The following is a 12052-nucleotide window of genomic DNA, read 5'->3' as shown; positions in this document are numbered from 1 at the left end:
ATCAAACCTGGAACAAATGTGTCTTAACCACTAGGCGACTAAGATGCCCCGCAATTACACAGATTTAAAGATGCAATTTGTGGAATATGTGATGAACATTTTAACACATTAATAACATTTAGCTGCAACAAACAAAATGGAAATGAATCAATTAAAGGTCACTCTCAGTACAGGCAGTTAACACCAGGCTGACAACAGCTGACCTGTTCCAGTTTGATTACTCCTCCATGATGAGGTTCTTCTTGGCTTTGTCCAACCTGTCCAAGATTTCACTGTAGAGACCAGACATCTGTGCGTACACAAGAAACAACTGCATAACTTAAAAACCTCTTGGCTGCAATGATAGTTATGTTAATTCTGCATAAAACCTGTATATGTCTTGGGCCAAAACATTCGTCACATTTCCCTAACTAGCAGGATTATTCAGGCTCTGTTATGCTTCACTGCTGCGACCACCCATGTCTCCCTTATCCTCCTCCCTTTCTCTCCACCAGGCCCGTACCTGTGTCTGGTAGCTCTCCTGCAGGGACCCCAGGTGGCAGACGAAGCTCATGGCGAGGCCACACCACTTCTCAGCCTCGGGATACTGAGCCAGGCTGTACAGCAGTACCCCCGTGTTCCAAGCCCGAGTCAGCAACCAAAGGGTCTCCATCTCTGGGAAGTCGTCTGGCTACAGAGGAGAGCGCGGAGAGATGTTCAAAAGGCCATTTAACGGAGGCCACCTGGTTGACTCGCTTGTATACGGAAGGAAATCTGTGTTTATAGTGGGTATAAGCTTGTGAGTAACATTACTAGCTTTCATCCAATCCTGTTCTACTCTATGTTAACCTTTACTAATGCTTAATGTTAATGTTTTTCACGACACTTTAATCTAGGGCTTTCACTTTGATCCAAAGAATTCCAGAGCTTTCGAGTAATAACTCAATATGAAAGGGGAAATATGCACTGCCTCTAAAGCTGTGTAATGTCTCAATAATTTGATGCCTCTTTCAGAGCTGCAGCTCACCGGCAGTGTGATGACTTGTACAGCACATTAACATTCAAATTGGCAGGAAGGGGGTGGTGAATGGAAGCATCTGCTAATTGAAGTGCGGCTGAAAGCCCATTGATAAAAAGAGGCTTCTAGAACAGCAGGCAGGCATGGAGTGGAAGAGAGGGGGTTAATTATATAGCAGGCAGCAGTTCGGTTGGAGGGAACAGGAGGTGGGAGCCGAGGGATGGCGGCGTGTGATTGGCACAGACTCACTGCGGCTGCAATGATGGACAGGGCCTCCTCGTAGTAGTCCCACACCTCCTCGAGCACATGGACCTCCACCTCTGACACACCACTTGGGAGGGACAGCTTGATCAGACTGTGAATACACTTACTAAGACCAGGACACAAACAGTCACACAATCAGAAATCCTTTCATCCTAACAAGCACTTTTTTTCACTTATTTTCATGCAGAGTAGTTGTGGGTAATGCCTGCAGCGGGCCAGGTCAGCCTGTGGTTGTTTCTTGTGCAGAGAGAGAGCAACCCTCAAGGCCTTCTTACACAGCAGAGGGAAGTGGGCTGGAGGCTCCATTGCTAAGGCTACATATAGAAAAAAAAAAAGATGCCAGCTTACTGCAAATCCTAGAATGTGCCTGTTTCTTTACACATGTCAGCAAAGGTTTGTTTGGGTTTTTTTGTTACCTGCAATGATCTCTAGCACCTTGGTTTCAACATTTTCAAGCTCCAGGACAGACTCCAGTACTGTCTCAACCTTGGGGTCATTCAGCTTAGCACGAGCTTCAAATTCGTACAGCAGGAGCAGTGTGTCTGTTGAGTCCACTGGGAAACTTCCTGTAAATACATGTTGAGAATACACTTCTTTAACTGCATTTTTATTCATGGAAGACCTGAAAAATGAGATCTTTGCTTCCTTATAACCTGTATAATCTGTAATATGATTTTTTTATTTTAAAGATGTTAGATTATATGTACAAAAAAAGAAAGATGGCTGTTGTTTGGACAGTGTAGCTACTTAAAGTACCTGATGCTTTCAGGGTTTTCCAGACCTCCCAGCAGATCTGAATGTGCTCCAGAGCCTGAGTGAGCTCCTCAGTCTGTGAACCCAGCAAAAACACAACACAAAAACTCGAGATTCATCATTGCCACCTAGTGTTCGGTTCATCTTCAAAGGATTAAAATGAAACACCTACGCCACTAATGTGGTTAGTCACCTCTCCTCTTCATCGGTCTTGGTAAATTTCCATCCATGTGGATAGAGAGGGTGCTAAATGTAGGAGATGGGCAGAGGGAGTGGGTGGCACACCTGGTCAGAGTGAGGAGACTTCCTGCAGAGCTCCAAAGAGGCAGCAGCAGCCATCAGCAGACATGTTTTCTGGCCCATGAGCAATGGGCGATCAGGAGGGCACAGCTGGGAGAGCTGCGGGTTCACACAGAAGCACAAATGTTTCACAAAGGAATTAAGCATGATAGTGTGTTTCAGTTTGGATTGTAGTAAACCAGAGGTAAGATGGCTGTTTCAGAATAAGAACGCAGTAGCTTGTGATCTGAAGGCCTTTGGCTTTGAGCACAAGACAAACTGAAAAATTTGTGGTGAGAGAGAACTGGAAAACATTCTCTCTCCTTTTTAATGATTTCCATTAAAATATGTGAAACATATGAAACGTGTTCATAAACCAACAGCAGAAGCTTCTCATTGTATAGTGTTGTCAGGAATGAATGCATGTATTTAAATCAGGTATGTGCATTCAGTCAACCTCTCATGGAGAAATAAAGGAAAAATCCATGTGCGATTACAGGTATGTTCTGCTAAAGGTGAGATCAGAGGACAGAGGTAACTATCAGGATGGGATCATTGTGGGTCACTATGATTCTTTGTCTTAAACTGATATGTTTATCTTTCTAAAGCAATGTTAAATCCCTGTTCAGGTGTTATTGATCTACACCCACGTACTGTAGATATTGATTAATTCACCTGACAAAGCCAATAAGGCTACTTGCCTGGTAAGAGAGCACAAAGAAATCCCTCATTCTGTCAGGGCTGCTCTCGCACTGCAGAGCCGAGTTCCAAGCTGTAACAAGGATAATACACACACACACACACACACACACAGACAAAATGAAAGTGCTCGAAGATTTAAGTGATAGCATACCATGTCAGATTGAAGTGACAAGGAGAGAGAGAGAGTCTTAGTACCAATCTTCCTGAACCAGTTAGCTTCATCTGTGCGTTGCTCAACAGCCATGTGTGACTGGTGTGAAACTTTCTGCAGAGCTGCAGTGATGGCAAACAAAACATAAGCGGGTTATGACGCAGAGCACGTACTGTCGCTGGGACATTGCTTCCCAAAATGCAATTCAACCCATGCTGCATACATACTCACCCATTTTTAGGTATGGCAGCAGGATATCCAAACTTGCGTGACTACATGGAGTTAAGGTAGTAAAGGTAAATCTGTTTTTTTAAGGTTATTAAAAGCAGCATCATCAATACTATATAATTCTGCTAGTATAACAATGCAATCCTGTAAAGAGTTGAGTCCATAATCGCACATACTTTCCCTTCCTCTCACCTCAACTCATCACTTGTTCTTTCTATTGTGGAGAGCACGAGTCGAACCAAACACCTATAAAAAGATGAATGGAGAAACTGGTGTTGACCTCCTTTCTTTCACCTACTAACTGTATTATACAGAGACACACTTTTGGAGAAGCAAGAGAATATAGGTCAGTGGATCATAGAGGTGTATGGGAAACTAACAGACTTGCTACAATCTCTCAACACATGAGCCGTCTCTACTAAATGTTGTCACTTTATGTGTGAAACTCGACCATTATGTTTTGTTTACGCGTCTACATGAACACGTGAACACTGAATGCTTCGAAATAGATCATATAAAAATCTGGAAATTCACGGGTCAATATTTCTGTTCCCAAAATCTAAACTGTACTATAAGAAAACTTAAAGGTTAATATCAAGGTTACGTGTCCTCTGTAAAACAGCCTGATCTATATTTAAACGTAACTTTTTGAAAATTGTTTTGTTATTAAACTCTCCATTTGTATGTTTTGGATGTATCTCACGTCTCACACACCTGAGAGCAGTCAGAACCTGAGCTTCATCTTTGGAGCTTTCACACAAACTCTCCAGTGCCTTCATGGCCGTTTCTTGCTGTTCATTCTGTCACATGGGGACAAGCATCGTCATCATCATTAATACCACCACCCTCCATTTTCATCACTCCAAAAAAAACAGCCCTCCAAAAAAGCTGGTGTACAGAATTGAGTGAGGAGTCCCGTGATGAGTGCTACCTCCAAAGCAATCTGAGCAGCCAGACTGAGGAGACTGGAAGCAGCATTTTCAGATACCAGCAGTCCGTCCTCACGGGTTACAGGACACTTGGACAGACGTCCCATTGCATTCACAGCCTCGGCAGCTGGTACAAAAAAACAGCCTCATCACCAAAGAAGCTGAAAATGTAGCTATAACTAAAGTCCAACACTGCTGCCATGCATGCTTTTTATTGTATATGCATTACAAATGTTATATTTTGTAGATACCTTTCTTCACATTGTTCTCCTGCAGAGCCATCTTGTATACACTGAAGTGGGTGAAAATGCTGTCAGGATCACATCTCTCTGCTTCTTTAACTGCCTCTTTGGCCTGATAGACACAGGTTTTCCTTTACATGCACACATACTTCATACACGTAAACTGTAAAACGTAAAATGTGGCAGGACTACTGTACTGACAAACAGACACAGACAAACTACCTGGTGAGTTCTAGAACGTACTATGAAATGCAGCCACTGGACATTTATTTCAGTGACTTGCTGTTGTGGCTCGGGTTGCCTCACCTTTTCCAGTTGCTTTAGCTGCAGGAAACAGGAAGCTCTATTCCTCTGCAGTTTGGCTAAGTTGGGCTCCATCTGACCTGCCTTAAAGAAACTCAGGGAGTAGTTATACCACTGCAGAGCCTCAGAATAGTTCCTGGCCTGGACAGAAACATAAAGATTAAGTAAATAACATACCTGCAACAACAAATCTATTCTATTTTATTAGCAGTAGGAAGCTTCAATGCAGTGATCAAGGACTAACACTAGTTCTGAGGCCAGTACTTTGTTCAAATGCAGTGGAAGAGCGTTCCTGACATACATGTCTTTGTGTTTTAAGGAAACCATAGCACCCAAAAAAAAAAAAACCCTCACGCACACAGAAAAAAACATGCAAATTCCACAGAGGTAAGTGGGCCAACTGCGGCCCACCAGGCATCTTGCTATGAGGCAACTTTGCTAATCACTGAGCTACCATGACAACTACACTCATGTGTAGACACTATAATATATCCTAATAATGAAAAGACAAACAAGGCTGTATTTGGCATACCTCAAAGTGTTTCGATGCTTTATCCCACAGCATGACATGTAGACTTGTGAGGGCCTCTGGAGTCAGCTGTTTTCCTGTATGGTGGCCTGTGTGGGTGTAAAAAATGGTTATACTAATACAGAGGCACAGCTACAGCGCATTACTTGGACTAATTTCATTTTTATTAAAATCAGACTTTCTGATTGGAGCCAATTGGAGGATTCTAGAACTGGAATGAAAAAAAAAGTACCAGTGATAATATCCTCTATCTTCTGTTTGCCCAGCAGCTCCTTGCCTCTCTGCAGCAGCAATTCAATGTGCAAAACAAGAGCAGTTCCCAGGTCAGGGGACGACTCAAATCGCTGACATAGGCGTTTCAAATACTCAAATGCCAGCACTTCTCTGACAATCAAAACAGATATCATTCAGAGTTAGTTAATATATGTCTGAGTGCTCCTATAGAGAAAATGTGTGTACATGTTATGTGATTATGTGATTGCAAAGATGCTGTAATTCTACCTGTCTTCAGACATGAGTAGTTTCACTGTGCTCAGACACGTTTCAAGAGAAACCTCAGATTCAGGCATCTCATGAAGTCCTGAAAACAAAATTTTACGATTTGCTTTGTAATGTGCATTTTTTAACTTTTCTTCATTCACCCATACACACACATTAACACTTAGGAGGGTCCCAGTGCAAGCGCAGTCGTCCACTGCTGAAGACTGAGCCGCTCTATGAGAAAAACTGACCTGACTTATAAAAGCTGAGAGAGAAGTTACATCACCGTAGAGACTTAGAATATTTCTGGAGCAAGTAAACTCATCAGTAGCCATCCACTATTTTCCCCAGTAGCTTCAAACTAGCAACATTTCATTCTTGAATCTACTTCTCTAACCTCTCATCCACAGACACTCCACTGCTGTCTATGTTAATCAAGTTCTGTATAAATAATTCAGTGAGGTCTGATCATAACTAACCTTCTCTGATATGATCATCTGAGGCCCCACATCTCAGGAGTATTCTGATCTTTAAGTACAGCCCAGAATCGCTCACACATTCCTGTCAAATTGCACAGAGCAATTAGGTACAGAGCTTTTTTTTTTTTTTTTTTTTTTTTAAATGCATTTGTAAATTACAATGTGGAAACAATTTCTCATATCCCACCTTGTTGGCCAAGTTGACAGCATTAAGAGCCTTCTCCTGAAACCTCTGACAGTCCCACTCTAAATAAACAGTGGCAAGGAGCCTCAAAACCTTAGCCTATTGTGAGAGAAATTGAAATTGAAAAAAAAAAATTAAAACATCCTATTTTAATTTGTACCCATTGCTTGAACTAAATTTTGTACTTACCTGGACTTCAGATCCAGGGGCATATTTCACATTCATTCTCCCAATGTCGTAGCTTTGGCTGAAAAACAGAAACGAATCCAAAACCTTTTCCCACTGCATTGTTTCTCTGCACTTCTCTGCTGAAATTAAACACCATAACATTTACCTCAACCAAAATGCACTGTCCTCAAACTTTCTCAGATTGTAAGTGTCTATTCCAAAGTTGTAGCACATTATGGAGAGGTATGCAGTCTGCATTCAGAAAATAGATTCACAATTAACACCCTCAATAACAATTTATCTGAAAATTATGAAACAACAATATATAGTGTTGTTATAGCGGTAACAGAGGCCTGTTTTTTACATCTTTCGGCAGCCGCAGCAGCATGTCTTTACAGCGTTGCATATAGACCACAGCCTCACGGTTTTTCCCTTGACTTATGGCCTGCAAAGAAGCAGAGACTTGAACCTCTTGTTAAATGTCAGCAAACAATATAACTTTCCCTATTAGCAAAGAATGAGATTTTCCCCTCTCATTGTGTCTCAGTTCACATTTTAGCTGTCTCACACTTCACACTGCAAGTCTGTCAGAATAGCACTTCCTCAGCTGCCAAATATCACAAGAACAAATATTCACATTGAAGGTGTTGAACATCACATGCGCCACAGCTCACCGACTCTGCCTGGCATGAGAGAATTCGAAGCAGATCCTTCTCCACATCCCCCTTGGATGAAGTGATGTCAGCTGCGCCATCACCTCTGGACGTTAGTTGGCTATAGAGGGTCTCCAGGCTCTAGGGATATTTTATGTTGAGTAATTTGTTAAGACACCATATTTTGGTTTGCTCAAAACTTAAACAGATTTAAGCCCTATCAGTCTGAGTGTTCGTTTTTTTTCTTCACCTTGACAGCAAGCCTTAAGAAGCGATCTGCCATCTGGGGATTTTTGCAGTCAAGCCAGGTTCTCCCTGTTTTGCTGGCCATCTGTAAAGATTAGACACTGACAAACGGTCTATGTCCTCTTGAAATACTGAGAACTCACAGAGGGCTCCCACAGTGCAGCTTACCAGGATCTGCTTGCGGATGATGCCCTCTGTTGGATTCTCAGGCTCACAGCAGTACAGCAGACAGCATGCGACATGACGCACTGTGAAGATGGTGAGAACATTTGAATGACTGTGAGATGACTGTGACCAACCCTGCTTGCAATCCCAAAATAATATGTCTGAGTATTTTCAAGTGTCATGCTCATCAGTAAAATTAAATACTGTAATTAGAGGTGTACCTTTGGCTTTCTGATTTATACTTATAGTGTTGCCCACATTCTTTGTGACTGCCCAGTTCCACAGCTGGATGGCACACTCCTCAAACTGTAATATAAGTAAGAAACTGAAGCATACATGCAACTTTAAAATTCTGCCAACTTATTGACCACCTAAATGTGACATAATGTTATATTAGAAAAAGGAATCTTTGACTTAGAACTAGATATAAATCTGATGTAAAACTTTGCAACTTGACTACAACAGTCATGTAAATTATGGCAGAACCCAACTCAAGAGTTACACTGTATGGCAAAAGAGTAAATGCCAGGAAATACCTTTGTTAGCATTACATGGTGTATAGCAGCACAGATAGAGATAGCACAGATCCCTGACCAGAACTGTGGGCTATAGTCAGACTCTCTCACACTTGTATCTACCTGTGGCTCTGGTATTTTGGGGAAATCCTCTAGGTCAGTCAATTCAGAGAAGAGTTTCTCTATCACCTCATCAAAATCTGTCGGCTGTTTCTGCAGCAGGTTCTCTGTGAGACCTGCATGTGAGCAAAAACAAATCGCGACATGTTGACATGACATGAACAAGGCAACAGCTAAACACGCCATCTCTATGAGTGGTCTGTGATGTCTGACAAGGTAAAGCACATATCACAATATTGTTTTATCCACTATCCTGACCAGATCCCAAAGTATTCAACCACATGAAATAAAGAGGGAAGACTTTTTTAAAAGTTGAGACTTTATAACAGTAAATGGTCAATATTGTATATTGAAATAGATAATAATAATAAATAGGTTAAGCTATTGTTTTTAAAAAATCTCATTAATTAGCTAATTTTAGCTTATTTGAATGCGCCCTCAATGGGTTTGGTAGGTACATAGACTGTGGGTAGGTAACGGTGTCGGCATGTGAGCCGGAAGCAAGAAGGTGCAGTGGTTAGCACAACAAGAAGGTTGGGTCGGGGTGTGGAGTGTACGTGTATGTTCTTCCCCTGCTCTCCCCGGCGTACTCTCCAGGCTACTCTAGTTTCCTCCCACAGTCCAAAGATTAGAATGGATTAGGTTCATTGGCGACTCTAAACTGTATCATATGATTGTGAGAGTGAAGGGTTGTTTATCACCCTGTGTCAGCCCAGTGATAGACTGGCCACCTTTCAAGGCGTAGCCCGCCTCTCGCCCAAAGTCCAGCCCCTCGGCCCCGTGACCGTGAAGAGGATAAGCGGTATAGAAAATGGCTGGATAAAATGAATGTTAGTTTGTCACAATTATGTCGTTACATTACTCTGTATACCGCTGTATTCCAGTGTAAAACAAATCAATTTTTATTAATTTTAGACTAACGTAGGTAAAAGGCATCAGTGGAGCTCTTTGGTAGCTATGGTAACGTAGCTGACTTTTAGCTAGGCTGGACCTAGCTAGGTTTTGAAATTGAGTAATGTTAACTAACTGTAGTAGAGCTGCGATTTTGTGACCTAAATTGTCTTAAATCAGTACTTGGTATAACAAATAGTAGTAAGTCCAAGTGAACGGGATAGTTACTCACATTTCACAGTTGAAACAAACAGCTCCATATTGTATGTTTTACCGCAGGCTAGCTTGTCTGCTTGTCAAGCTAGCTTGTCACGGTTTGATTGACAGGCGTTACCAGTGCCCGGAAGGACTTGAAGGTAACAAAATCAAAGTTTGGATTCATGTTAACTTTGAGAGACTTTATGTGTTCATAGCTTAGTTTTACAATATAACTGGTTGATATTGCCCATTTGGTTATTATAATATTTGGTTGCATTAAGCGACATTTATATGTGAATTTTCCAAGCTTATTTTTACTGATAGCTAGCATTAAGTGACATCAGTATATACTCTAACTACCTTGATGTTACCTTGGGATATTTATTTTCTTTTTCAAATTTCTCTTGTGCTTAGTCATATTTCACACGGGAGATTTTGACTCTGTAAGAAAAGTAGCAGAAAATAACATGTAATCACATGTAGGTTTCCACTGTACATGGAACAGAGCCATCCTTAATGATATTAGTTACATCTGCGTTTAATTCTGTTTGAACAAGTCAAAAGACACATGCAGTTCATCAGCGCTGAGATATTTTACTCTCCTCAAGATAATTAAATTTCCTCTCTAAAAACGGGAGCTAATCTCACTTTCAACATATTTAATTCATTATTCAATTATTCATTACATTCACACATATACAACATCACTAGTAGAGGAATCACATTAAACAGAATTTAAGTACATTTCACTGTGCTGCAGGTCCACGTTTCTCACATGTACCACATACACTCCACTTCTTTTGACAACCAATAGCCTTCTTTTATTCAACCATAACAGGCCCATTTAACAAAAATACAGTAGATAGATAGTTTGGTGAACATGGATGAACCTGAGACATTTCCACTTTTAAAACAGGTTGCACATTTTCTCTGTTAACAGAGAGCTCTGTTGTTCTAAAACTGAACCTTCAGTGTTACCTTAAATGGGACAGATCCTTCTATTAATTTTGTGCATTTTATTTCTTAAAAAAAATTTTTTTTTTTTAATTCCATGTCAAATAATTGTATAATGTTTTGTAGGCAACACAGATCTTGAACCATGGGCCAGCCAGATGTATAACTGATTTCCAGAAATCTTTAGGTTTTCCAACAGACTTCTCTCCATGACCCTGGCTTGGAATCAGACATTTTATAATATTGTTATCAAGCAAAAATAGTTTTGTTAATATTGTGGATTATAAATGTTATTGTGACCACAAACATTTACTGCCCACAAAAATTATATTCCTTTCTTCCAAATCTGCAGAATGAATGTGGTGTTGTTTCCACTCAATACTGACTACAGTCATTTGATCAACAGGGCAGGCAGACACACATCCTCCACTCCTGAGCTCAAGAAAGACTTTATTTCTGCTCTTTCATTTACCCAAGAAGACATTGCTGGCAAAAGGAAGAGTGCATGCTGTGAGTGTTAGTCCCCCACAGAGTGTTTTAAACACCCGATTCTAAAATAAAACACTCTAAATCCAACCCTCTCAGCGAGCAACTTCCAGCAATTGTTCATCAGGAGAATTATCTGCTCCTTTCTTGGCCCAGAGGGAACATCTTCCTTACTGATAACTTAAATATGAACACATGCAAAATTGTTGTAGCAGACAAGGTAGTTTCTTGCGAACCTTGCCTCCTTCTTGTGCATTTAGTAATTAACATTCTCCTCAAAAGCCTATAGTGCGTCATCTTCACCATTGTTGTTACTGACACTTCATAGCCTATGTCTTGTTTCCATTTTCATAGGACTATTACTGTTTGAGAGTTTTGTCAAAGTTATGCCTTGTGAAGTTTATTATAAAATCTACAAAATGAGAAGGGTGCATTTACTGTTGCATCACCATCAGATTGTAACAGTGAGTGTCCACCGTCTCATTGAGGCTTAGAGACAAAATAATCAAACACATAAGTCTATTATGTCCCTTTTCTGGAATAAACCATGCAGAAGAGAGCTAACTTTTTGTGTACACTCTTTCTAGCCACCCAGACATTGTTATGGTTTGGCAATTTCTCTCTCTCATTCCTAGTGTTTCTGCTGCTCTCCCCCTCCCTTGTGTTTCTTGTTTGTCCCCTCTCATCTCTGTCTCTGTTTGTATTTGTATGTGTGTGTCTGTCTCAGCCTGGACGTGGTGACCTAGTTTCCTACTCCTGCCAGTTCTCCTGCACACCTGCAGCCAATCCCCTCATCAGCTCCACTTGAAGACTGCTGTATATAAACCCCAGTTCTTCGCTCCACTCTTAGCCAGTTCATTCTGTGTGCCTCAGTGGTATAGAATTTGACTGGCTTTTTTATTTTGAATATTTTTGCTGGTGTTCATCACTCCCTGGCTTCTTGGTTTGCCTGCCACACTCAGTTCCTTGCCCTCTGTACCAACGAGAGATTACTGTTCTGCTCGCTCCAGTCTGCAGACAGCCCTTGTTCTAGGGGAGATTCGCCTCAACCTGCTCTGCTCCAGCTCTGGTTCCTACCTACAATCCTGTCTAGCTCCCTCAAAGAGATCCCCTCCATAACTAACATTATAGGTAAC

General features: G+C 41.2%; 1 protein-coding gene across 1 annotated transcript; it reads right to left on the bottom strand.

Moving 5' to 3' along the window:
• Window positions 1–217: 217 nt before the first annotated feature.
• On the bottom strand, window positions 218–9538 carry tex11 (testis expressed 11). Its single transcript, XM_041048430.1, has 29 exons — window positions 9511–9538; window positions 8391–8503; window positions 7974–8058; window positions 7756–7835; window positions 7592–7672; window positions 7363–7482; window positions 7053–7133; window positions 6855–6940; window positions 6710–6767; window positions 6524–6619; window positions 6337–6418; window positions 5879–5957; window positions 5610–5761; window positions 5381–5466; window positions 4852–4989; window positions 4555–4657; window positions 4306–4430; window positions 4089–4174; window positions 3567–3620; window positions 3378–3418; window positions 3191–3268; window positions 2995–3065; window positions 2300–2413; window positions 2018–2090; window positions 1678–1827; window positions 1467–1575; window positions 1247–1367; window positions 503–670; window positions 218–289 (listed from the first exon to the last, which is right to left on the bottom strand). Exons 1-29 carry the CDS (start codon window positions 9536–9538, stop codon window positions 218–220), a joined length of 2730 nt encoding a protein of 909 aa, XP_040904364.1.
• Window positions 9539–12052: the final 2514 nt, after the last annotated feature.

The sequence above is a fragment of the Toxotes jaculatrix genome, chromosome 10 (genome assembly GCF_017976425.1).
Source record: "Toxotes jaculatrix isolate fToxJac2 chromosome 10, fToxJac2.pri, whole genome shotgun sequence".
NCBI lineage: Eukaryota > Metazoa > Chordata > Actinopteri > Toxotidae > Toxotes > Toxotes jaculatrix.
This window is presented reverse-complemented; position numbering and strand designations above follow the sequence as displayed.